General features: G+C 41.3%; 1 protein-coding gene across 1 annotated transcript in view; it reads right to left on the reverse strand.

Annotated features, from left to right (window-relative positions):
- LOC145395435 (uncharacterized) overlaps positions 1-24,948 on the reverse strand; it is a 310,749-nt gene that overhangs the window by 9,223 nt on the left and 276,578 nt on the right. The window contains exon 4 of the mRNA XM_080269034.1: positions 13,067-13,193. Within this exon, the coding sequence (XP_080125160.1) occupies positions 13,067-13,193 (127 nt within the window). The remainder of the gene's footprint in view (positions 1-13,066; positions 13,194-24,948) is intronic.

The following is a 24,948-nucleotide window of genomic DNA, read 5'->3' on the forward strand; positions in this document are numbered from 1 at the left end:
TCCACCAACAATCTATTATTCCTATCTTTCACTCCCCTACTATTTCCCCTTTCACACTGCCTTACTTTCTTTACCTCCTTCCAAAACAATTTCTTACTCTCCCTCCGTTTCACACTCATATTCCTCCCAAACTCTTCATCCACTTTCTTCTTACTCTCCTTCACCAGTCTCTTAACCTCCCTTCTCCTGCTCACATATACCTCTCTCTTCTCTCTCTCATCTTCTCGTACCCTTTACCACTGGGCTCTGAAAAACTCACGTCGCACCCCTTGGAGAACCTATGTCTCATGTGTCTCCTCGTCGACTCCTTTACCAATGATCTGGAAGAAGGTGAGGAAATTAACGGGCAAGTATTCACCTTGTACTTAAACTCCAAGGGTCTTCTGCATCCAACGCCTCCGACGTAGCTTCAGCCCTGGTAGTCACTTTTATAATGTTTCCGAATCAGATCACACCTTGACATTTAGCTTCTTTTGCCATCACACCTTGACATTTAGCTTCTTTTGCCATCACACCTTGACATTTAGCTTCTTTTGCCAGGAAAGGTTAGGTATTTCCATTTTATCTAATGGAGGAGAACCTTATAATGCTTTATTCATTCTGCGGGAACTGTGTGCTGCTCTACAGCAGTGTAGTGACTCTGCTCCTGGACCTGATGACATTTCTCATGTTATGATTCACCATTTACCGTACGATTCACTATTTTTATTAGACCTTTATAACAGGATATGGGAGGAAAGTATAGTCTCCAGCAATTAGAAGATGGTTATAGTTCTCCCATTTCCAAAGCTAGGTAATAATCATTCTCTATCTAGCTATTACAAGACGCCTCAATCCCGTAAAAGGGTGGCCACAAACAAGTCGCCTCTATGTCACCCAGTATAAAGATATTTCACTGCCTTGCTCCGAGCTCACACCCCTTTCTCTCATATATCTCTCCACTCTATCCCTCCATCCCAGCCTTGGCCTCTCCCTCCCTCTCACCAACTCTACCTCACTCGCATACACTCTTCTCGTTAGTCTCCCGCTCTCCTTCCTGACCATATGCCCAAACGACCTCAGTGCATTTCTCCTAACGTTTTCTATCACATCCACATCCACACCACAACGCTCCTTCACTTCCTCATTTGTCAGTGTCTCTCCACGTAACTCCACTTGCTCTTCTCAATAACTCATTCCTACTGCTCTCACTCTTGATTTATGTCCTTCCAACAAGGTCTAAGCTTCATTTCCATACATTTGTATCACAATACTGTCATGCAGCAACTTTTTTCCTTCCATGCTCGCTTTCCTTTTCCATATCACTGCTTTCAAAGAACCAGTAACCTTTCTTCTCTGTTGTACCTTTTCAAGCATTTCACCCTCTAAACTTTCATCCTTACTCATCACACTACCCAAGTACTTAAACACACCCACATTTTCCAGTTTTTCCTCGTCCAGCCTCACTGGACATTCAATGGCTTCATTACTCACGAAGACCATAACATTACTCTTCCCTACATACACCTATTGATTCCGTTTCTTCCACATTCTACCAAACTCATTCACCAAGCTTTGCAGTTCCCCATTGTCTTCACCTAACAATACAGTATCATTTGCAAACAACAGTGCTGGGAGTTTCCAAACACTGCCGTCTCTCAGTAGGGTCGCTCCAACATCCACTGCCCTATCTTGCATCTCTTTTATAACCCCATCCACATACAGATTTAACAACCATGTGGACATGACACATCCCTGTTTGAATCCAACATTCAAACAGAAAATTACACTCAGTTCAATATCCACACCCATTGCAGCTCTAGCCCAATCATAAGTATTTTTCTCGGCATAGCACAACTTCCCATTTACTCCCTGTACTCTTAATACATTCCACAATCCTTGTCTGTCCACCCTGTCATATGCTTTCTCCAAGTCCATGAAGGTCGCATACAACTTTCCCCCCTTCTTTAGAAACATTTCCACTAAAAACCTAAGAATGAATATCTAATCTACACAACCGTTTCCCTTTTGAAAAGCTCCCTGTACTTCTCCAACAAATTCATCTGTTATTTCCCTAACTCTGTCAAAAAGTTTCAAACCATATACTTTTCCTATTACACCAGAAAGACACATGCCATAATGCTTACTAGACACTTCTTTTTTCCCCCTTTTCCTTTGAACAGGGGATTAATTAATTATACCTGACTTCCAATCATCAGGGACTCTGCCTTCCTTCCAGGCAAGTTTGCACATTTTTCTTATCCATTCTGCTACTATCTCTCCTCCATGCTTCAGCATTTCACCACTCGCTCCACCATTTCCTCTGGCTTTCCTCATTTTGAATTTATTACTTGCACTACCTCCATTCTACGGATTTCTTCCTCACTTCTCACTTCCCTCCTTCTCCCGGGCATTCCCCAGCCACTTTCACTCGCATTGCGTTTATTCTCTTAAGTACAACGATTCCTTTAAATGTTCTCACTGTCTACTTACTTTTTCTCCCTTCTACAATCTATCAATTTTATCTTTCACTCCCCCACTTATTTCCTTTATCATTCCGTCTAACTCTCTTTCCAGAACATTTTTCTACATTCCTTACACTTTACACCAAAATTCCTTCCAAATTCCTCATCCACTCACTTCTTACTCTCTCTCATCCATCTCTCAACTTCCTCCATACCCGTGTTCTCATACACTCATTACATGGTTTTTAACATAGTTATGATACATGTATTTAGGAACGTTAATACGCACTCCTTACGAAGGTAAGACTCGATACGATGTCCAGTCTGCTCAAAATTATGATAATTTATATCAAACTGTTCACGTGATAGCTTGTATAGCCCTCTGACTGTGGTCCCAGAGAGTGACCCGCGGTCCAGTAAGGCTGCAACGGCCCTTCCACCCTTCACCTCGAGTGTACCGCGAGTTTCTGTCCGGAGCTGTACATCAAACAACATCATCAGACTTGGAGTCAGCAATATGTGAGGTTCTAAATCTCGACAACATCTTGTGGCTGTGTTACATGATCTTTAAAAAAAAAAAAAAAAAAAAAAAAAAAAAAAGGATATACTATGGCATGGCACCATGTCTCTGAGTCAGCTTCACAATTCTGAGAACTTTAGCGAATTCTTGTCAGATCGAAAATTTCAAGTCTGTGTGGACTCTTCACTCTCTGACCTTCGAGTTCTGAAGGAGGGTGTTCTTTGAATTGCTGTTGCCATAAACAGCATAATAGGTTCCCTGCATGAAAGGGTGTCTTCTTCCCTCTATGTGGCTGATCTAGTGATATGGTTTGCTGGATCCCGGATGTGTGCAGTTGAGAGGAGAATGCAGCTGGCGCTGGACAGGGTCGCAGTCTGGGCGAAACAGAGAAGTTTCCGGATTTCTTCGAGCAAGACTATGGCAATGCATTTTTACAGAATAAGGTGGGGTTCACCCACACCGTGCTTTAGTTCTAACTGGGCGTCGGCTACAGTGCATGAAAGAAAACAAGATTAAGGGTATCTTGTTTGCCAGCAATTTATGGGTAAAATCTTACACCTCGTGGGGTGATGATCAGAAGACACTCGTACACCTGTATCAGTTCTTAGTGGAATCTAAACATGACTACAGTTGCAAGGTGTAATCCTCTGCTACTGTGGTGCGACTTCATATTCTTGATTCTTTGCATAATCCTGGTTTGTGTCTTGCAACTGATACTTTCAAATCATCACCTATTCCTAGTTTTTGGTCGAGGCTGGCGTGCCTCCCCTAGATCTAGAGCGCAAGTCATTAATCATTCAGTGCTGCAACCGTGTGAGGAGTATGCCAGACTCACTCACCACTGTTTGTGTGTCTCAACAGCCATTTTTTTCGGTATTATATTTTGCATCCTAGCACTCCGCATCCTTTTGGCTGTAGAGTCAGGCAGATTATGGGAGATATAGGTGTGTCTGCAGTTCCTATCTCTCCTGTCCAACTCCCAAGCATAGCTCCATGGTTCCTTCCATAGATGCAAGTGTGCAGAGATACTGAATGTAGCAAGTCTTCAATCGCTTCTCTAGCTGACTATCAGCTGTTTTTGGATCATTCATCCGTTCACAGAGGCACTGTTCTTGTATATACAGATGGCTCGATGTTAGATACTGGTGCTGGGTTTTGGATGGTTTTTCCAAAATTTGTAAAGGGAGGGTGTCTTCCTCTATATCCTCTATTTTAATTGCGGATCTGACTGCTGTTTCAGCTCTTCTGCTGATTTAAGGGATGAGAAGGCTTCTTTCACGATTTTAGTGATTCTCTAAGCATCTTTTGGCTTTTCCTGATGCAGAGGCATGTCCAGTTTTGTTGGGTTCCCACGCATGTTGGTGTGTGGGGCAATGAGAGGGTAGATACATAACTAAAGCTGTATCTTCTCGTTGGCGCCCTACGAATTACCCGCTTCATGCTTCCAATATGACACCTTCCTTGAAGTATGTGGTACGTACTTGTTGTTAGAGACAGTGGGATGTTGTTCTCATACTAAACTGATGGAACTTGTTCACAGGCTAGTTTTGCTGAGGGTTCTGTCCTTCATGCCTCAGTGATTGAAGGTGTCTGTTGCCCGTCTTCGCAATGGACACTCATGGCTTACTCATGGGATCCTGGTGTGTGGTGGGACTCAGCCATATTGTGATGATAGCCTTGTTTCCCTTGCTGTCCGGGGAACCTACGTCAGAAATTCCTCCAAATGCATGGGGGGGTGATGGATGGTGCATACTGCCTGACCTCGATGCTTGGAGGAGCCAAGGGCTATTTCACTGATGTTTGTAGCTGTCTTTATGAGGCGGGCTTCCTACCAATTTTATAGGCAATTGCAATATAATGATTTCTTCTGTTGTCATTTTGGGTATTTTATTTTACATGGCGATATCAACTTTCTTCTAACATGACAAATTTTAGTTTTCATGACGTCTTTTACCTTTGTGTCCGGTGGTATATGGCCCTGGCAGTTGCGCCACTAGTTTCCTCTTGTATTTAATAATCAATTATTAAATCACTGAAACTAGGTTAGTGTAACAGGGCCATTGTGCTGTACATTCTCAATAGATATGATGAAAATCGGTGGAGAAAAGTAATGGAATAATAATGATAAAAATAATGACAGGTACAATGATCTCCATCCATGTTAATAGGTGGAGAACATTAATTATAAAAATACTGGAGGATACAAGGATCTCCACCAACGGTAACAGATGAAGGTCAACTAGAAGACTGTGTGTGCCAAAAACAGTTACTGCTCTCCACCTATGAAAATCTCGCTAAACTTTTTCTTTTTTTAATGACTCATAAAACTATGGCCAAACTACCACCAAAAAGTATACATACCGGATCCAGGACCACGCAAGACTTCTTAGGCCATGAAGTGCATCATTCGTTGGGGGGAGGTTAAATTGAAAAATGTTGAAAACTGAAGTGTCCAAAACATATAATGTCACACATGAATGACCTTCAATTATTTTCTATGCAAATGTATGTGTATCTATTTTTTATTTATTTATTTATTTTTTTTGGGGGGGACGAAGAAGGAAAGGCAAGGAGACCGCAATTATTGTTCCTTCCAAGAGAAAAACAAAATACAAGAGAGAGCCAAATTCAAGATCCGATCATTTCGAGATGCCTGGACACATTGCATTTGAAAGACTGGAGATCATAAGCAGCAGGGAATACAAACAGAGGGAGACAGTTCCAGAGTTGACCCGTTGCATAAATGAAGGACTGGGAGTTATGATTAACTCTTGCATTAGAGAGTTGGACAGAAAAGGGATGAGAGTTTGCTGCTAGATGGGTGCTACGTGCCTGTCATAGAGGTAGAGGAATGCATGCAGACAGTTCAGAGGAGCAGTGACCATTGAAGTAGCGATAGAAAAGAGATAAAGATGCAACACTGCAACGAAGAGACAGAGGTTGAAGGACGTCAGTAAGAGGAGGAGAGTTAATGAGACGAAAAGCCTTTAATTCCACCCTATTGAGAAGAGCTGTATGTTGGGAGCCTCCCCACACATGAGAGTTGTACTCTAAACAGGGGCGGATAAAACCCCTGTATAGAGTCAACAATTGTGCAGGGGTAAAGAAGGAACGGAGTCGGCTTAGCACACCTAATCTCTTGGAAGCAGATTTTACAAGAGATGTAATATGATGTTTCCAAGATAAGTCCCAAGTAAATGAAACCGCAAGCATGTTAAAGGATGATGCAGCATTAAGCTGAGTATTATTAAACATTAGTGGGTATACCTGTGGAAGATTTTGTCGGGTTGATATTTGTAAAAACTTAGTCTTTGATGCATTAACAACAACCAGAATATTATTATCCCAGTCAGAGATACAAGCCAAGTCAGACATTAGGTGTGCCATAGCCTCATCCCTTGTTTGTTGAAGTAACTGCTGAGATGGACGTTGCGGGAACCGAATGGAAAGGTGAAGGGTGAAGTCATCAGCGTATGAGTGCATAGGATTAGATGTACAGCTTAGAAGGTCATTGATGAATAAAAGGAAGAGAGTTGGTGATAGAACAGAGCCCTGAGGAACACCACAGTTGATCTAGAAAAAGAACGATGGCCGTCTACAACAGCGGCTATAGAACGACCAGAAAGGAAGCTAGAGATTAAGGCACAGATAGAAGGATAGAAACCGTTAGAGGGCAGTTTGGAAATTAAAGATCTATGCCAGATTCGATCGAAAGCCTTTGAGATGTCACGTGCAATGGCAAAGCTTTCGCCAAAGTCCCGAAAGGAGGATAACCAGGAGCCTGAAAGGTAGGTGAGAAGATCGCCAGTGGAGCGTCCCTAATGGAACCCATACTGACGATCAGAAAGAAGGTTGTCAGGAAACATGTTTTAAAACTTTTCTATTAAGAATTGACTCGAAAACTTTTCATATACAGGATGTTAAAGCAATTGGACGATAGTTAGAGGGTTGGGAATGTCATCCTTCTTTGGGCTGGCTGAATGAGAGTAAACTTCCAGCAAGAAGGAAGGGTTCAAGTTGATAGACAAAGGCGAAAGAGTTTGCCTAGGCAGGGTGTAAGCACAAAAGCACTGTAATTGAGAACAACAGGATGGACTGCAACAGGCCCATATGCTTTATTAGTACTGAGGTCTGTGATGGCCGAGAACACATCAGCTGAAGAAATTTTAATGTCAGCCATGAGGAAGTCAGAGGGGGTAAGTGATGCAGGAACAGCACCGGAATCGTCTAAAGTGGAACTGGAGGAGAAAGTCTAAGTGAAGAGATCTGCTTTATCAGTAGAAGAAAGCACTACAGAGCCATCAGAGTAGAAAAGAGGAGGGAAAGATGATGAGGTAAAGTTGTTAGAAAGGTTTTTGGCAAGGTGCCAGAAGAAGCGGGAAGAATTCGAGTTGGAGAGTTGAGAGCATTTAGTATGGATGAAAATATTTTTAGCAGAGCAAAAAACAGACTTAGCATGATTCCGGACAAAAACATCTAAAAGATGTGATTCAGGGGTGGGATGGCTCTGGTACCTTTTATAGGCCCTCTCCTTGTTGCGGACAGCATTAGAGCATGCGTGATTAAACCAAGGCTTTCGTGCATTAGTCAGAGGATATGAGAAAGGAATGCATGCTTCCATGCCCGAGAGAATAACCTCTGTAATGCGCAAGGCACAAGCAGATGGCTTCCGGCCATGGAAAAAATAATCATTCCAGGTAAAATCAAAGAAGTACTGCCTGAGGGCCTCCCAATATGCAGCTCCAAAGTGCCACGGTCGACGTTTCTTTGGATCCACAGGCCATACCGGAGTGACAGGACAGGTTAAAGTAATAAGGTTGTGATCGAAGGAGCCCAATGGAGAGAAAAGATTAACAGTGTAAGCAGAAGGATTAGTTGTAAGGAAAAGGTCAAGTATGTTGGAACTATCTCCAAGGCGGTCAGGGATACAGGTAGGGTGCTGTACAAGCTGCACTAGTTCATTAAGGATAGAAAAGGTATAGGCTTGTTCACTAGGTGGATCAGTGAAAGGAGAGAAGAGCCAATGGTGGTGGTGAACATTGAAATCTCCTAGAATGGAGATTTCAGAAGTAAGATAGTCAAAGAAATTTTGATAGTCTGAAGAATTAGGAGATAAGTAAATAGTGCAGATATATTTAGAGAATGACAGGAAAGCCGAAGCCAGAGTGTAGAGAATTCAGAAGAAACGAGTTCAGGAACACGAGAGCAAGATAAGTCATTGCATATATATACACAACAGCCACCTTTGGCTTTGAAATGAGTATAGAGAAAGTTGGGGGATACAAAAAAAGGTCTGCTGTCAGTTGCCTCAGACAGCTGAGTCTCAATTAGAAAAAGAGGTGAAGTTTAGAGAAGGAGAGATGGTGCTCAACAGAGCGAAAGATAGAGGAAAGGCCGCGAAAGTTGCGGAAATGAAGAAGAAGAGAGTCAGACAGTGGTTCCAGGCAGCTCGGGTCGTCACCAGGAGATGGGCGGAAGGAGGGGACATTTATGGTCCCCCCCCCCCGGGGAGTCCGAGACCACGAGTGGAGATGCCATGAATTCTTTTAAATTTGGAAAAGGAAGTGTATTGTGTACTGTGCATGTAGTCTGGTGTTGATAGTTAGAGAAACTTGTATTGGAGAGCATGCTGGCCTACTCTCTGTGTTACTGAGACACTGAAAAATTCAGCAAAGGGGGATGGTCGGGACCTAGTCCCGAGGGCTGATGAAACGGGAGCTCCAGCTCTCCCTGTCATCAGCTTTCCATCCACCTTGGGAGTACTGCCCTGCTCGACTGGTGCTACAGTCTACTGCTCCATCTATATATCGCCAGACACTTAAATCCCGTAAGGGGTGGCCACAAACAACTCGCCTCTAAGTCGCCCTGTCTCCCCCCATTTCGCTGCTCTGCTCCCAGTTCACACCGCCTTCTCTCATATACCTCTCCATTCCATTCCACCATCTCATCCTTGGCCTCCCCCTCCCTCTCCCCCCCTTCATCTCACTCACATACACTCTCCTCGTTAGTCTCTCATTCTCCATCCTCTCCACAATAGCAAACCACCTCAATATACTTCTTGTAATGCTTTCTTCACATCCACATCCAGAGCACAATGCTCCTTCACTTCCTTATTTGTCAGTCTGTCTCTCTATGTTACTCCACATGATGCTCTTAAATAACTCATTTCCACTGCTGTCACTCTTGACTTGTTTCCTTCCAACAACGTCCAAGCTTCACTTCTGTATGTTAGAGTTGGTATCACAATACTGTCATGCTGCGACTTTTTTGCTGCCATGCTGACTTCTGTTTTTCCTATCACTGCTTTCAGAGAACAAGCAACCCTTCTTCCTTGTTTTACATTTTCAAGCGCTTCACCCTCCAAACTGCCATATTTACTCATCACGCTATTCAAGTACTTAAATGCAATCACATCTTCCTTTTCCTCATCATCCAACCTCATAGTACACTCAGTGACTTCATTTCTCATGAAGACCGGAATTTTACTCATCCCTACATTCACCTTTAGATTCCGTTTCTCACACACTCTCCCAAACTCATTTTCACATAACAATACAGTATATATCACGCATAACAATACAGTATATATCATCTGCTAACAACAGTATTGAAAGTTTCCAAACATTATCCTCTTTCATTAGGGCTGCTCCGACATCCACTGCCCTACCTTGTAACTCATTTATAACTCCATTCACAAACAGATTGATCAACCAGAGACATGACACAACCCTGTTTCAATCCAACATCCAGACTGAAAAATTCACACATCTCACTATCCACACGCATTGCAGTCTTAGCCTCCACATACATACTCCTCACGGCATTCAACAACTTCCCATTTACACCATATATTATTAATATTTTCCACATTCCTAGTCTATCCACCCTGTCACATGCTTTCTCCAAATCCATGATGGCCCCATACTTTTTCGCTTCGCTAGGTACTTTCCCACTAAAGACACAAAAATGAATATCTGATCAACACAACCTTTTCCCTTCCTAAATCCTCCCTGTTTTTCTCTGACTAATTCCTCTGTTATTGCCTTAACTCTGTGAATTAGTATTGTACCATGTACTTTTCCTATTACACTCAAATATCTGAAAAATAATTCTATCACAGGTTCTCCTTCCATGTTCATGTAACTATAATAGTTTTGTAGTAAATTTAGGTTGAAAATTATTAATTACTGAAACTTTTTTGGCCAGTGATCTTGAAACTGAGTCAAGGTCACTGAAAATCAGTCGGTGTAACATAATCATGTTGTTGTAAACCTTCAATAATTATGATGAAATTCAGAGATGAAAAATGATGGAATAGCAATAATAATACAGAATACTGCAACTGTCAGAATCATTTACTGATCTCCGTCAAGGGGAATATAGTTGAGAGGCACAATATACGTATTTTGTAATAACTCAAAAACCGTTGAGCAAGCTGAGTCCAAAAAGTAGAGACCTAGCTCAGGATCAGAAAAAACCTGCAGGGACAAGACGTGACTCATTATATTTTGTTCTTCCCTGTATGGAAGAGCAATTGAAAAGTGAGGTGTCCCAAATACCGTAATGTCAGGCATGAATGGCCATCATTTTTTGTCCATACAAACGTTTTGAAAATGATTCTATGACGGGATTTCCTTCTATGTTCACATGTCTATAGTAGTTCTGGAGTAAGCTGAGGTTGAAAAATCATGACTTTTGAACATTTTTGAACCTGTGACTTTGAAAAGTCCGTGAAGATCACCCAAACTTTGAACTGTAACACTGCCATGGTGTTATACATCCTCAGCAAGTATGATGAAAATCAGAGTGGAAAAGGGCCATAATAATAATAATGATGATGATGATGATGATGATAAAAATAATAATAATAATCTATCTACCTATATACCTAGGCTGCTTCCCCCAAGGAAAGGGAGGTAGCCGAGACAGGACGACACACTCCCCATTTACTCATCCATTCAAACACATTCATTCGCATCTTAGCCCCAAAGGGGAGAACGGACAGATCCTCACCGCACCACACAGCACATGGGTCAACTGTGCAATGCAATCAGTGACATCCGCAGCAGGGCCCGACAGCAGAACTAGTTTACCCCTGCCACATCATAACAGACCCATCCCCTTACCCGCACCTGACCTGACTAGCTGATCAGACCAAATGTGGGAGAATATCCCCTCAGGGCTGCGTCATCACTTATTCATTCACAATTTCTCTCCATTTATTTCTGTCACGCACAGCCACTCTTCCTTGCTCAACAGACATCCCTCTCGCATCCAGCGCTCTCTTCACACTGTCCATCCATCCTATTCGTGGTCTTCCTCTCAGCCTTACACCTCTCACATCAGATCCAGTTATCTTTTTCACCAATCGCTCATTATCCATTCTCTCCATATGCCCAAACAATAATAATACTAATAATAACTAGAAGACTTTAACTGTCAGAGAGAGTTACTGATTCTCACCCATGAGAATATTGCTGGAGTTTCTTGTTTCGTAATAACCCAATAACCGTTGGCCAGACTGCCACCAAAAATAGGCAGACCTTGTCCAACACCAGACAAAACTTCCAGGGCCAAGAAGTGTCATTTATATGTTGTTTTTCCTGTATGGAAGATCAATTTTAAAGTGTTGAAAAGTGGGGTGTACAAAATATTGTGTGTCAAGAATGAATGACCTTCAGATTTTTTTCCATATGAATGTTTAGAAAAGAATTATATCAAGGATTTCCCTCCATGTTCATGTAACTAGATTAGTTGTGGAGTAAACTGAGGCTGAAAATGCGTGATTTTTGGACATTTTTGGACCTGTTACCTTGAAAAGTTGGTGAAGGTCACTGAAACTGAGTTAGTGAAATATCCTCTGTTCTGCACATCCTCAACAAATATGATGAAAATCGGAGACGGAAACTGACTGAATAATAATAGTAATGATAATAATAATAATAATAATAATAATAATAATAATAATAATAATAATAATCCATCCATCCATCCATTATCCAATCCTACATTGCCCCATGAGGAGCGTATAAGCGCCCGGGGCTAGGCAAATTGGTCTTTATATTAAAGATGAGAGTGACCAGCCTCACTCATCCCTAGTGGCATTACGTAAGCAATAAACCCCAACCATCCCTTGGATATAAATCCTCACCGGCTCAGTCCGATTGGAGCGCCATACTCACTAAACCACCAGGCGCAAAAATTTGGTTATATGGTTACCACCCAGCGTAGTAAATGGTTTCCTAGTGTACAGGAAACCATTTGGCTTGTCACTCAGTGTAGAGTCACACACAGGCAGAAGGAAGAGGAAAGAATGAAGGAAAGAAAGACAGAGGGAGTGTAAAGTCACCTGTAGACAGAAGAAGGAGGAAAGAATGAAGGAAAGAAAGACAGAAGAGGATGGAAGGAAAGAAGGATGGAGGAAGGGAAAGAGCAGACATCCGAGAGCAGCACTACATCGAGTGAGTGGATAGTGAGCGCCCCCACCTACCATAAAATAATAATAATAATAATAATAAATAACATTATTATATCATGTCTCTTGTCTTGGGGATATACGGGGTGATCCACAAATGTATCATAATCCTCATGTGTTGCGGTGACGGCTCAGTCTGCTGGTGAGGGGAACAGTGACTTTGGTTCCACTTTGAAATCACTAAAAACGATACTGTTCAAGAACGAAAGAAAAAGGTAATATAAATCAGAAAAGGCGTAATGGGAAATGGAAAATGATACTGGCTAAGCACTGCATGGTATCGCTGACTGAGCCGTCCCCGGAGCAGCCGAGAAATGGGTTAGCAATATTTGGACAACCCTGCATGAGAGTTTGTGAGGAGGGTGGCGATCTTTGGTATTAATCAACCTTTTCTCCTGAATGAAGGATTTTGTTTTATTACTGTTGCGAGAGAGAGAGAGAGAGAGAGAGAGAGTGTATGTAGTCATAATAATATCTTCCTCTACCACTTAAGTACTGGAGATACGTTGAAAAAACACGAAAAAGATCCCCATGTTAAGGTGGTCGAACGAGAGAGAGAGAGAGAGAGAGAGAGAGAGAGAGAGAGAGAGTGGGAGGTGAGCAGGAGAGAGAACTACTGTAACTTACCAGCCAGGGTTGAAGGGGCGCTTTCTACATTCATACGGATGTCCAAGAGCTCAGAACATTCAGAAAGATAGTCAAGCACGGCTTTGTAGGTCTGGTCGTCCATCTCACCGTGGAGTTTACTCAGGATCTGTGGAAGTAGTTACAAAGAATAATAAGTATTTGGTCATAAGTGTGTGTCCTGACTGCGAGCGGACGGGGGGGGGGGGCAATAATAGCTTGGGCGGGCTGAAGCGTTTGAACTAGAGGCGAGTAGGCGGGTGTTGCCATGGCAGCGTCATAACGGTACCTCGGCAACTGCAGGTGCCAAGATCCCTTTTGCTTAAAAGAATATAATACTAATAAAAAAAGAGATAAACATGTAGACGCATCCTTAAGAATGTCACAGTTGCTGGAAAACAGTATGATGTAGTACAAACTGCCTTCCTGAAGGAGACATCTTATCCTAGACTGGGTTGAAACCTCCAAAAGGATATTTAATTACCACTTATCGAGATAACCAAATGAGTATGAGTCTGCTTTTGAAATTACAACTAAAATATAAGATTATGATTAAAACATAGACATTTTTGATAATGCAGTACAGATCACTGAATCTGCATTCATCCTACAATAAAACTGATAACTGAAGAAGGACCAGGGTGCAACAGCTAGTCCCGTAGGTGGTGTGCAAGGAAATCCAGATAATGTGTGATTTTCGGAGTCAATAGAAAATGGGTACCGTACAAGATATTCGAAAAAAATTTGAGACATTTTCTGAATACTTCTTTTCCGATGAAAGATCAGTGCCTTGCAAAAGCACGTAAGTTTTGTTTAATAACCCAGAAGTGGAGCATTGCAGTAGCTCTATCATTTTATTGATGCAGTTTTCAGGCTAATTATAATATCTTAATTATCTCTGAACGTAACTATGGTGTAAATTTTGATTTGCCTTGTCATAGAAATTAATCGGCAAAAAGGCTAGCACCAGAGGAGCTAGTGTAAATGTATAAAAATAAACTGACTATAGTCAGTTTCAGGTAGTCTGATGTACTGATTTTGCAAGCTGAGGACTGGTGGAACTGGTAACACTGCGCGATGCTCTCGGAAGATGATTGGTCAGATCCCGTCGTGTTTGGACGTGCACCAAAGTGTCTTTGTATTCCAACCAAAATCCTCATTTATTTGTAATATATCGGATTATACAGATACAAATTAAAACAATGATATCTTCAATGATAAATATGTGCCTTTTAAATTATTAAAGATACTCCTGAACGACAGTGATAACAAACAAAATCTCAACTGGATGCATACAGACAATAGTCAGGGACTGAAGTAGGCCTAAGAATGTGATATATTTTGTATATATTGTCGTTTTATTACGCTTAATTTCGTGCACACTTCATGCGGTTTTATTATACCAGGATAGTTCAAGTATTATTTTCTCATGGGGCTTGCTTTTACCTTACTTTCGTTTTTTTCCCTCATTAACAAATACTCGGTTTATTCTACAGTGATATAATCCATTAACTCTCCGGCTTCTCTTTGTCGAGAAGACACAGATACATCATGCTCTATGAAAGGGCGGCTGGCGGCTGGGGATAGAGTGTCTGTCTGTCTGTCTGTCGCTTTGATACCTATGAACAGGTTCAGGAAAATCAAACATCAAACTTATTAATGTAAGAAATAATTTTATTGAATCTGACTATGAATACAAACATAAATGATGATATTTAAAGCTACGATTTCCTAAGGAGGTAATGAAAATGTGTATGTACAGTATACTGAGAATAGCATGTATTGACACCCAGTGAGATGTGTGTGTGTGTGTGTGTGTGTGTGTGTGTGTGTGTGCGCACACTTAAGCAAATCATAATTATTAGAAAAAAAAAAAGCTAAGCGAATCAAGGGTCTGTCTATCTATCTATTGCCAGGCGCCTCAATCCTGTACGGGATGGCCACAAACAAATCGTCTCCACGTCGCCATGTCCCCTGTCATTTCACTGCCCTGCTCCCAACTCACACCCCCCTCTCTTACATACCTCTCCACCCCATCCCTCCATCTCATCCTCGGCCTCTCCCTCGCTCTCCCCCCCCCCCTCCATCTCATCCTCGGCCTCTCCCTCGCTCCCCCCCCCTCCACCTCAGTCACATACACTCTCCTCGTCAGTCTCTCACCCTCCATCCTCTCCACATGGCCAAACCACCTCAGTGTGTTCCTCCAAATGATTCCTATCACATCCATATACACATCACAAAGCTCCTTCATATCCTAATTTGTCAGCCTGTCTCTCTATGTGACTCCACGGGCTCCTCTTAAGTAACTCATTTCCACTGCTCTCACTCTTGACTTTTGTCCTTCCAACAACGTCCAAGCGTCACTTCCATACGTTAGAGTTGGTATCATAATATGTCATGCAGTAACTTTTTCACTTCCACGCTCACTTCCCAGTTATTTATCATTGCATTCAAGGAAGTAGCAACCTTTCTTCCTTGTTGTACCCTTACAGGCACTTCACCTCCAAACTTCCACCCTTACTCATCACACTACCCAAGTACTTAAACGTACTCACATTTTCCAATTCCTCACCATCCAACCTCACTGTACATTCAGTGACTTCACCTCTCTCAAAGACCATTAATTTACTCTTCCCTGCATTCACCATTAGATTCCGTTTCTTACACGCTCTCCCAAACTCATCCACTAAGCCTTGCAGCTCCCCTTCGTCTTCACTCAACAAAACAGTATCATCTGCAAACAACAGTACAGGGATTTTCCAAACACTACCCTCTCTCACCAGGGCCACTCCAACATCCACTGCCCTACCTTGTACCTCTTTTATTTCCCCATCCATGTACAGATTGAACAACCATGAAGACATGACACATCCCTGTTTCAACACAACCTTCAAAGAGAAGAATTCACTCAGTTCACCATCCACACGCACTGCAGCCTTAGCACCATCATACATACTCTTCACAGCATTCAAGAACTTCACATCTACTCAATATATTCTTAATACTTTCCACAATCCTGTCTATCCACCCTGTCATACACTTTCTCCAAATCCATGAAAGCCGCATACAACATCTTTCCCTTCTCTAGAAACTTTTCCACTAAAGGTCTAAGAATGAATATCTGATCTACACAACCTTTCCCCTTCCTAAAGCCTCCCTTTTCTTCTCCAACTAATTCCTCTGTTCTTTCTCTAACTCTGTCAAAGTATCCAACCATACACTTTTCCTATTACACTAAGAAGACGAATGCCCCTATTATTACCACACACTTCTTTTTCCCCCTTTTCATTTGTACAAGGGAATAATTTTAGCTGACTTCCAATCCCCCGGGACTCTACCTTCCTCCCAGGCCACTCTGCACATCTTCCACATCCATTCTACTACTATCTCTACCCCATGCTTCAGCATTTCACCACACACTCCATCAATTCCTGGGGCTTTCCCCAATTTGACTTTCTTCATTGCTTCCACAACTTTTATGCTACTGATTTCTTCCTGTCTTCTCACCTCCCTCCTTCTCCCAGCCATTCCCCAGCCACTTATACTCGCATTCCTTCCATCCTCTTTGTTCAACAATTCCGTAAAGTGTTCTCTCCATCTGCTCACTTTATCTCCCTTCTCAACTAGTAATCCACCATTTTTATCTTTCACTCCCCTGCTAACTTCACTGTCACCCTGTCCTACTCTCTTCACCTCTTTCCAGAACATTTTCTTACAGTCCCTCCATTTTACACTTAAATTCCTTCCAAATTCCTCATCCACTCTCTTTTCACTTCTCTCTTCCATTCTACATATAACTCTCTCTTCCGCCTCTCAACTTCTTCCACGCCCCTATTTCTCATCCATTCATTGTATGCTTTCTTCTTTTGTGCCACAGCCTGTCTCACCTCGTCATTCTACCACGCTGTTTCTTGCACCCCCCTTCGTCTTCTCTTCCTTCCACACACCACATCACATGCTGCACATATTTCTTCTGTGAATATCCTGCACACACCTTCCACGTCCCCATCTGCTCCAATTCATATATACCCAATCGTTCCGATACTTTTCTCTTATATTCTGCCATTTTCTCATCCTCTTGTAACCTTTCCACTCTCCTTGCAACTACTCCTTCTTCCCGTCCTTCCCTTCTTCTATTTCTCCATCTGGCTTGGATCTTGATACTGGCCACCACCAAGTAGTGTTCAGAAAGTCCACTCCCCTAACTTCCATAAGCTCTTGCATCCATTACACATCTTCGCATCCTTCCATCCACACACACACATAATCAATCATTGCCTTCCTTTCATTCAGTTCACCACCCACTCTTCTCATCATTCGCCATGTATACCTGTGGATCATTTTGTGCCTGAAGAGGGTACTGGCTATCACCAACCCTCTCCCGGCACAAGTGTCCACTAATGCACTGCCATTCCCATCTATCTCAGGAGGCACACCCCACTCACCAACTATTCCATCCTCCTTCACGTTCCCTACTTTACCATTCATATCACCGAGCAAAAACACTCTCTCATTCCTTCCAAAGTTTTCCATGCACACTTCCACATTAATTTTGTCCAGAACTCTTCTCTCACTCTGCTTGCACGATCTTGCATTGGCGCATATACGCACACAATCGCCCACATTTGTTTTCCAACTTTCAGTCTTACCCACACAATCCTTGACCCAACTGATCCATACTCTCTTATGTTCTTCTATGGTTAGGTTCTATATTAGTGGGTGAGGTAATGAAGGGCATGGTGTAGACCAGGGGTTCTTAACCACGGGTCCATGGACCCCTTGGGGGTCCATGGATGGGCTACAGGGGGTCTGTGAAGGTCAGAATAATTGAGAACAATTTAGCGAGATTGCATGATGCCGTTTGGCATCAACTAAAAAAAAAAAAAAAAAATCGAATCTTGAAGAATTCTGGTGTTTGTTGACACAAGCCTACCCTCATCTGGTGAAAGCGAGCTATGGGTGCTCTGATTCCGTTTGCAACTACATACCTTTGTGAGTCAGGGATTTCAGCGCTTGTTTCTATCAAAATAAAAAGTCGAAATCAACTGGATGTCAATGATGACATGCGTGTTGCCTTGTCAAAGACCACTCCACAATTTCATCTTATTCAAGCCAAACAGCAACAAAAACCCTCTCACTGAAATGAACTTTTGAGCAGACTTAAAGTTTTGTTTTGTTTAATTTGCTCAAGTCTGATGAATTTCATTTTTTCCCGTGGCCATTAGTTTTTGCATGAAAAAGAGTGATAAACATAATTCTTTGTAAAGACTGTTTTATACTGTGTGATAGACTGCGTGAGGTAGTTTTCAATAAAATAATGTAAATTCATTGCATGCAAAATGCTGCATTTGTGCTTATGTGCATTTTTGTAGGGAAGTGGTTCATAGCGTTCACCAGATTCTCGAAGGGGTCCCTGACTCAAAAAAGGTTAAGAACCACTGGTGTAGACTGTAGACTGTGACACTGTGTAGTGGTAATGGGAAAAATATTTGAGCCTTCATAGGACCTCAGAACCACCTTGCTATGAACGTCTGAATTCCCGCTGCAGTCGCTAACAGTCTCTGTATGCATCCAGTTGAGACTTTACTTAGTTTTGTTATCAATGTCGTTCAGATTTGTCTCTAATAATTTTAAAGGCACATGTTTATCATTAAATATATCATTGCTTTAATCTGTACCTGCATAATCCAGTATCTTACAAAATAAATGAGGGTTTTGGTTGGTATACAAAGTCAACTTGGTGCACGTTCAACCAAATTGGGAATTGACCAATCGTCGCCCGAGAGCATATGCGCAGTGTTACCTATTCCAGAAGTCTTCAGCCAGCAAAAATCATTGCATCAGACTCCCTGAAACTGACTATAGACACATTTTATTCATTTAGTCCTCTTCCACTGCAGTGCATTAAATGCCCTGTCACTGCACATCATCTGGTATGCCTCCCATACAGATGATGTTAGTGGAACATTAATGTTAATCTGCTCTTTATCAATCCTGCCCACGAAAGTTCAAGTTAACTGTCAACTCTTCTTGCCCGAACTCAGGCTGGCTCACGCTGGTGCCTGCTCACAACCAATGGCAGTCGGCTGGCTTGTTTTTGTTTGGTGTACTTAGTCATCCAGTCATATTGACAACATCGAAGAGAGTTCAGCGAGAAATAATTCGGCACCATCGCACCTTCGCTTAGGCGTAGATGAAAGAATTCGGGTAATCAAACCATAAAACAATAAGAATAACCATGTTTTGACATTAAACCAATCTATACCTAACTATCTTAGGTCTAACCTAATGTTAACCAACCATAATACCTTAATCTGGTTGAGAGGATGGCAATGGTTCAACATTGCAGATCATTTTCTCGAGGCACTCAATCTGACATTGCTATGACCGGATGAATAAGTGTACACGTGCGGCCAAGTGTATGAGTAATTGTTGTCTAAAACCTCCTGCCTCAACCCGCTCTGGCTCGCAATTACCTTCCCACTGACAGTCTTGATGCACCCTAACACAGCCACCTCCCCATAGACCAAAATGGCAATAAATAAGGAAAGTAAGAAAAAGGTGTCAGTAAGCTTCCTGACTGCACGAAAATACCGCCCACAGAACTTTGCAGATATCGCCTTCTTTCCTAATCAGACGGATGTAGCCTTATCTCATTACGATACTAATGGGAACATGGTTAAAAAATTACATGAATAAATTATTAGGACTCATTAGTTTACCGTCACCATAGGTCTCGCAGGATGGGTCTGGGTGGAATAGCTCTTCTCGTTTTATATGTAAGATGATAAGATCATAAGAAGAGAAGATAACTGCTACGCCAGTTGGCTCATGCTAGGCAGCTCCTACATGAATGTGACCAAACTATTAGAATAAAACAGGGATAGGAAAGAAGAAGGATCCTCCCCCCACCAAACCCTCCAGCCAAAAGGTCAGGAAAAGGTGAGAAAGAACGCCACGTAGTATACAAAAATTGACGACGAAATTTTAAAGTGAAAAAGGGCATAAAGATTTACTCTATTCAGAGAGGGAATGCGTGATGTTTGAGTGACGGTAAATGTACAAAATAAGTAGCATAACAACCTGGGAAAGTTCATGCACAGTTCCAGGTTGCCAAGCTATTAACAGGTGTAATAAATATGGTAAAACAAAATGAAACTCGTGAATTATGTTACCTGGCTGCAAGTCTCCAGCTGAGACTGGCAAAACTTCATCGTCCTTGGTTTCCTGCACTGAGTTAGCGCTGGGGAGGGGAAAGAAGTTATTGTGAGATTTTGACACATGAATGAAATGATGTGGCGGTACATATTCCTACAATGTAGCATATCTGTAACTCTCTCTCTTTCTCTCTCTCTAGACCAGATGATATTTTGGTGATTTGTATATAAAAGATGAGACTTTGGTCATACATATATATATATATATATATATATATATATATATATATATATATATATATATATATATATATATATATATATATATATATATATATATATATATATATATATATATATATATATATATATATATATACTGTATATACAGATAGATAGAGAGATAGATATAATATATCTATACATCTATATATATACATATATATATATATATATATATATATATATATATATATATATATATATATATATATATATATATATATATATATATATATATATATATATATATATATATATATATATATATATATATATATATATATATATATATATATATATATATATATATATATATATATATATATATATATATATATATATATATATATATAGATAGATAGATAGATAGATAGATAGATAGATAGATAGATTATCTCTCTCTCTCTCTCTCTCTCTCTCTCTCTCTCTCTCTCTCTCTATATATATATATATATATAATACATTTATATAATATATATATATATATATATATATATATATATATATATATATATATATATATATATATATATATATATATATATATATATATAGATAGATAGATATAGATATAGATAGATAGCTAGATAGATAGATATAATATATACATATCTATCTATCTATCTATCTATCTATATCTATCTATCTATATATCTATATATCTATATCTATCTATCTATCTATCTATCTATCTATATATATATATATATATATATATATATATATATATATATATATACATATATATAGATAGATAGATAATTAGATAGATAGATAGATACACAGTGGGTACCCCAGTTTTGCGTTTGCTTTGTTCTAGCTGCACCACGCCGAACTCGATTATTGCCGAACTCGTGATAGATGTTTACATGTAAATAGCAGTGTTCCTTTTGACTTGCGGCAGTATCCACTTATACTGACCTCTTAGTTTAAGTTATTATCTCATATATAACTACAATACAAGCAGTCTGTTGCTCAACACAGTATAGTGTAATTTTAGCAAGTTTTATGTAACACACAAGAAGATATTTTCATTCATTAAAAGCGACATGTCCACCATCATGCTTCACTCCACCAGTTCTTTCCAACTCTGTTCCATTTGCTTTTTATCTTTTCTCAAATGCCACTATAAATAATTTATTCATAACACATTCAAATTTAAGCAAGGCCTGAGCACAATAAAACTCATCAGTAATTAAAAATAATTTATATTCTTACGGACAAAATCAGAGGCAACCATTCCGACTCGGCTCACCCGACTCTTCCCCCATCCTGCCGAGTGTTTATCATTCAGCACCTGGTGAAGGATCTCTTAGAGCAAATCCTTCGAAATCATTACCCATATCTTCAGGGTCATCGTCAAGGAACAGTGATTCCTCCTCCTGATTTTCTTCACTGGCAGGAGCTGGATCCTGGACGGGAACTGGAGGTGTAGCTTGTACCTTGCGTGCAGTGTACCGTGTGATTAATGCTTGGTGTCTGGAATTTATTCTTTTCCTGGGCAGTTCTTCCTATGCAGCAGTGCTTTTCTTGATAAATTCAATACGGGCTTCACGCCGTCCAAGATCGAGATCACATTCGGTGACTGCCTGTTTGTATCTCTCAGCAATTGCCAAAATCTCGGTCAGCTGATGAGTGGTTGGCTCACCTTGTGATTGTTCCAGTCTTTGTTCGTTCTCCTCTTTTTCCCTCAGCTTTCTGATCTTCTATCATATCTTCCACATTCTTATTTAAAACTGTCTGGCCAACCAGTTCTTCTACAGTATGTCAGCAGCCTCCACCTAATTGAAACCACCAACTCTTATTGTCCTGGCTCTTTCATCAACAGCTGTAACTGCCACCACAGCACTCTGCCTCTCACAGTTCTTCCCTCCACCCACTATTGCCATGATGTCTACTCCAGGGAGAACTTCCACCATCAGATCGACTCCTTGTTTGATCTTGAAGCGACTGAAAAATATCTTCATTTTTTCTTCCGGGGCATCTCTATTTGGCAACGGTGCTGCACGAGTCACCAGCTGTTCATTTGCAGTGCTGGCAGAGTGGTGTTGGCCGTTTGATTCCAGATGGTCATAATATGTGTCTTGATTGTCCGAAGTGCCGGTTGCTGGTTCTGGCTCCACCTCATCTTCAGCTTGTTGGAGAATCCGCAAATTTATATGGAAAAACTTTTTTCCTTTCTGTTATCCTTGGTTTTACGAAACATGTCATACACCACTTTCCATTACGGCAAACACTGAGAACTGTTTCCTAACATTAATGAACGTACTGAGTTACTTTAGTCGTAACATTTTTATACCATAGTCAACGATGATGAAGAAAACTGTCCAAATGAAGTTGAAGAAAAATAGGTTTATAAGGATTTTTCTTTTTTAACCTCTATCCGCCGGCTGACGTGTACGCACGACAGGATTCAGGGTGTGGAGGGCTGCTGGTTGACTTGATATAATGCACTCACCTTCCCACCACTGTTTGAGCGCAGGACCATTTGCTGTGATACCTACGGGGTAGGTAGGATCCCCAGGTACCCTGGAGTTGCACGGCTCAGTTTGTGCTTGGAAGTGGTAGCAAGAGCAGCCATGCCATCTTCCTTGACATCGTCCGAGTCCTTCCCACCGCATGAAGGGCCGATTGCCTCATAAATCCCCGTGAAAATTCAGCCCCTAGTGCCAGGTGAAGGGCTTAGTGATAGTGCCATAGGACGTGCCCTTGAGGATACTGTCTCCTCCCGTACACTCAGCTAGAGTACGTCCTCTGAGGAGAAAAAAGCTACGACGTAGAGAGCGAGCTCTCTCGCCCTCCAACCTCTACTCGGCCTCCGACGTCAGAGAGGGCTCTCCGACTTCTCCAGGAGGAAGGGACAGTCTACGAGAGTGATGATTTTGGCGATGAGGAGGCGCAAGATGACCCAGGACACCGGGGAAGTGATTGCGAACCTGGCGGTCATCTGTGGAAAAAAAATCCGCAGAGCCGTTTCCCCCACACTCTCGCCGCCTGCTTCCTGACGTATCTTCCTCCAACGCTCTCCCACACCTCAGCCTACCACTTCAAGGGCAGAATCTCCACAACCAGGCCCTTCGGGAGTGGTATGAGTACTGACCATGTGTTTGGGGAAGTGTAAATAGTGTATAGCAGTGCAGAAGTTTGTGTATTTTCATAAATGCGTGAAATGTGTGATATTAGAAGTGAATTATAGAAAGTGCTAAGATATAAGTATTTTATAAGTTCTACAAGTGCATATAAGTGATTTATAGTAAGTGCAATACAGGAGTTGATATTGTTTATTGGATATTGGTTAGAAAATTATTGGATATAACTTGAGTTTCCCTTCCTGTTATCTGAAAGAAAACCACTTGTGAGAGGGCCACAATAAACAACATCTGCTTCGCTATACCTAAATTATTTCACTCAATACTCAGGGGGATTGTGCCAAATATGAGTATCAGTGTATCTGTGATGTGAAGTACAAATAATGTTAGTTGTGTAAAACATTTATATGATCTTCACTATAACCCTGATTAGTACAAAATATCTGATTTACGGTACAAATAATTACCTCATACTCTACGATCATGCGTGAAAGAGCAACAGTATTTACTTGTCAAAGTGCAATTACCCGTAATCGTGATGTAAATTGCAGTTCCAAGTGTCTTAGTAAAGGAGGAATATGATTATTTACGGAAGAAGTGAGTACAGAAAAACGACGAAATATTTCCTTTCCCACACACCTACAAGGCATAGCGGCATGGTGGTGTGGGCGGTTTATCCTTGGGTGAGCCACATGAACTGGATGATGACTCATTTTCACGGCAGTGAGTATGGAGGAGCAGAACAAATGAGTGGAATATTCCGCATTCCAAGGACGCACGGGCAGTGTTACAATCACTACTTCAGTCAGTGCTGCCAAATGCTAGCCGGCCGGCCCAAGCCATTGCTAGTGGTGCACGCTTGGAGCCACGTGCCAAAACATGAAAAAAACACTTGTCTTCAACTCATCCTTACTCAACGACGAGACCACCTAGAGACCTCGAGATACCTTCATTAGAAAGAGGAAGAGTTGGTAAGTCTTATGAACTTTCATCGAATTCTCTAGCTATTATAGTTTGTCAGATATAAGGGTTTGAAGTACAGGTATTTTTTCCAAAATCTCAGAAATCGCCTGTAGGGAGGAGCGAGCAGCGGTTGGGAACCCCCCGGCAGCTAAGGGTTAATGAAAATAACTACTGTAACTTACCTCGTCCCTGTCCAGTGCTGCCTTAATTCAGTCACAGGCCCTACGGTAAAATTCCAGCTTGACGTTAGCGATTATCTCTTGATCTAGAGGTTGAAGAACAGAGGTTGTGTTTGGAGGGAGAAATACAACTTCACAATTTGGATGGCGTCCCTTGAGAAAGTGTGGATGAACTGAAGTGTTATCAAGCAACAACAGCAACTTGAATGCAAAGC

The sequence above is a fragment of the Coenobita brevimanus genome, chromosome 31 (genome assembly GCF_032717465.1).
Source record: "Coenobita brevimanus isolate Jiangsu-jjx chromosome 31, ASM3271746v2, whole genome shotgun sequence".
Taxonomy (NCBI): Eukaryota; Metazoa; Arthropoda; class Malacostraca; order Decapoda; family Coenobitidae; genus Coenobita; species Coenobita brevimanus.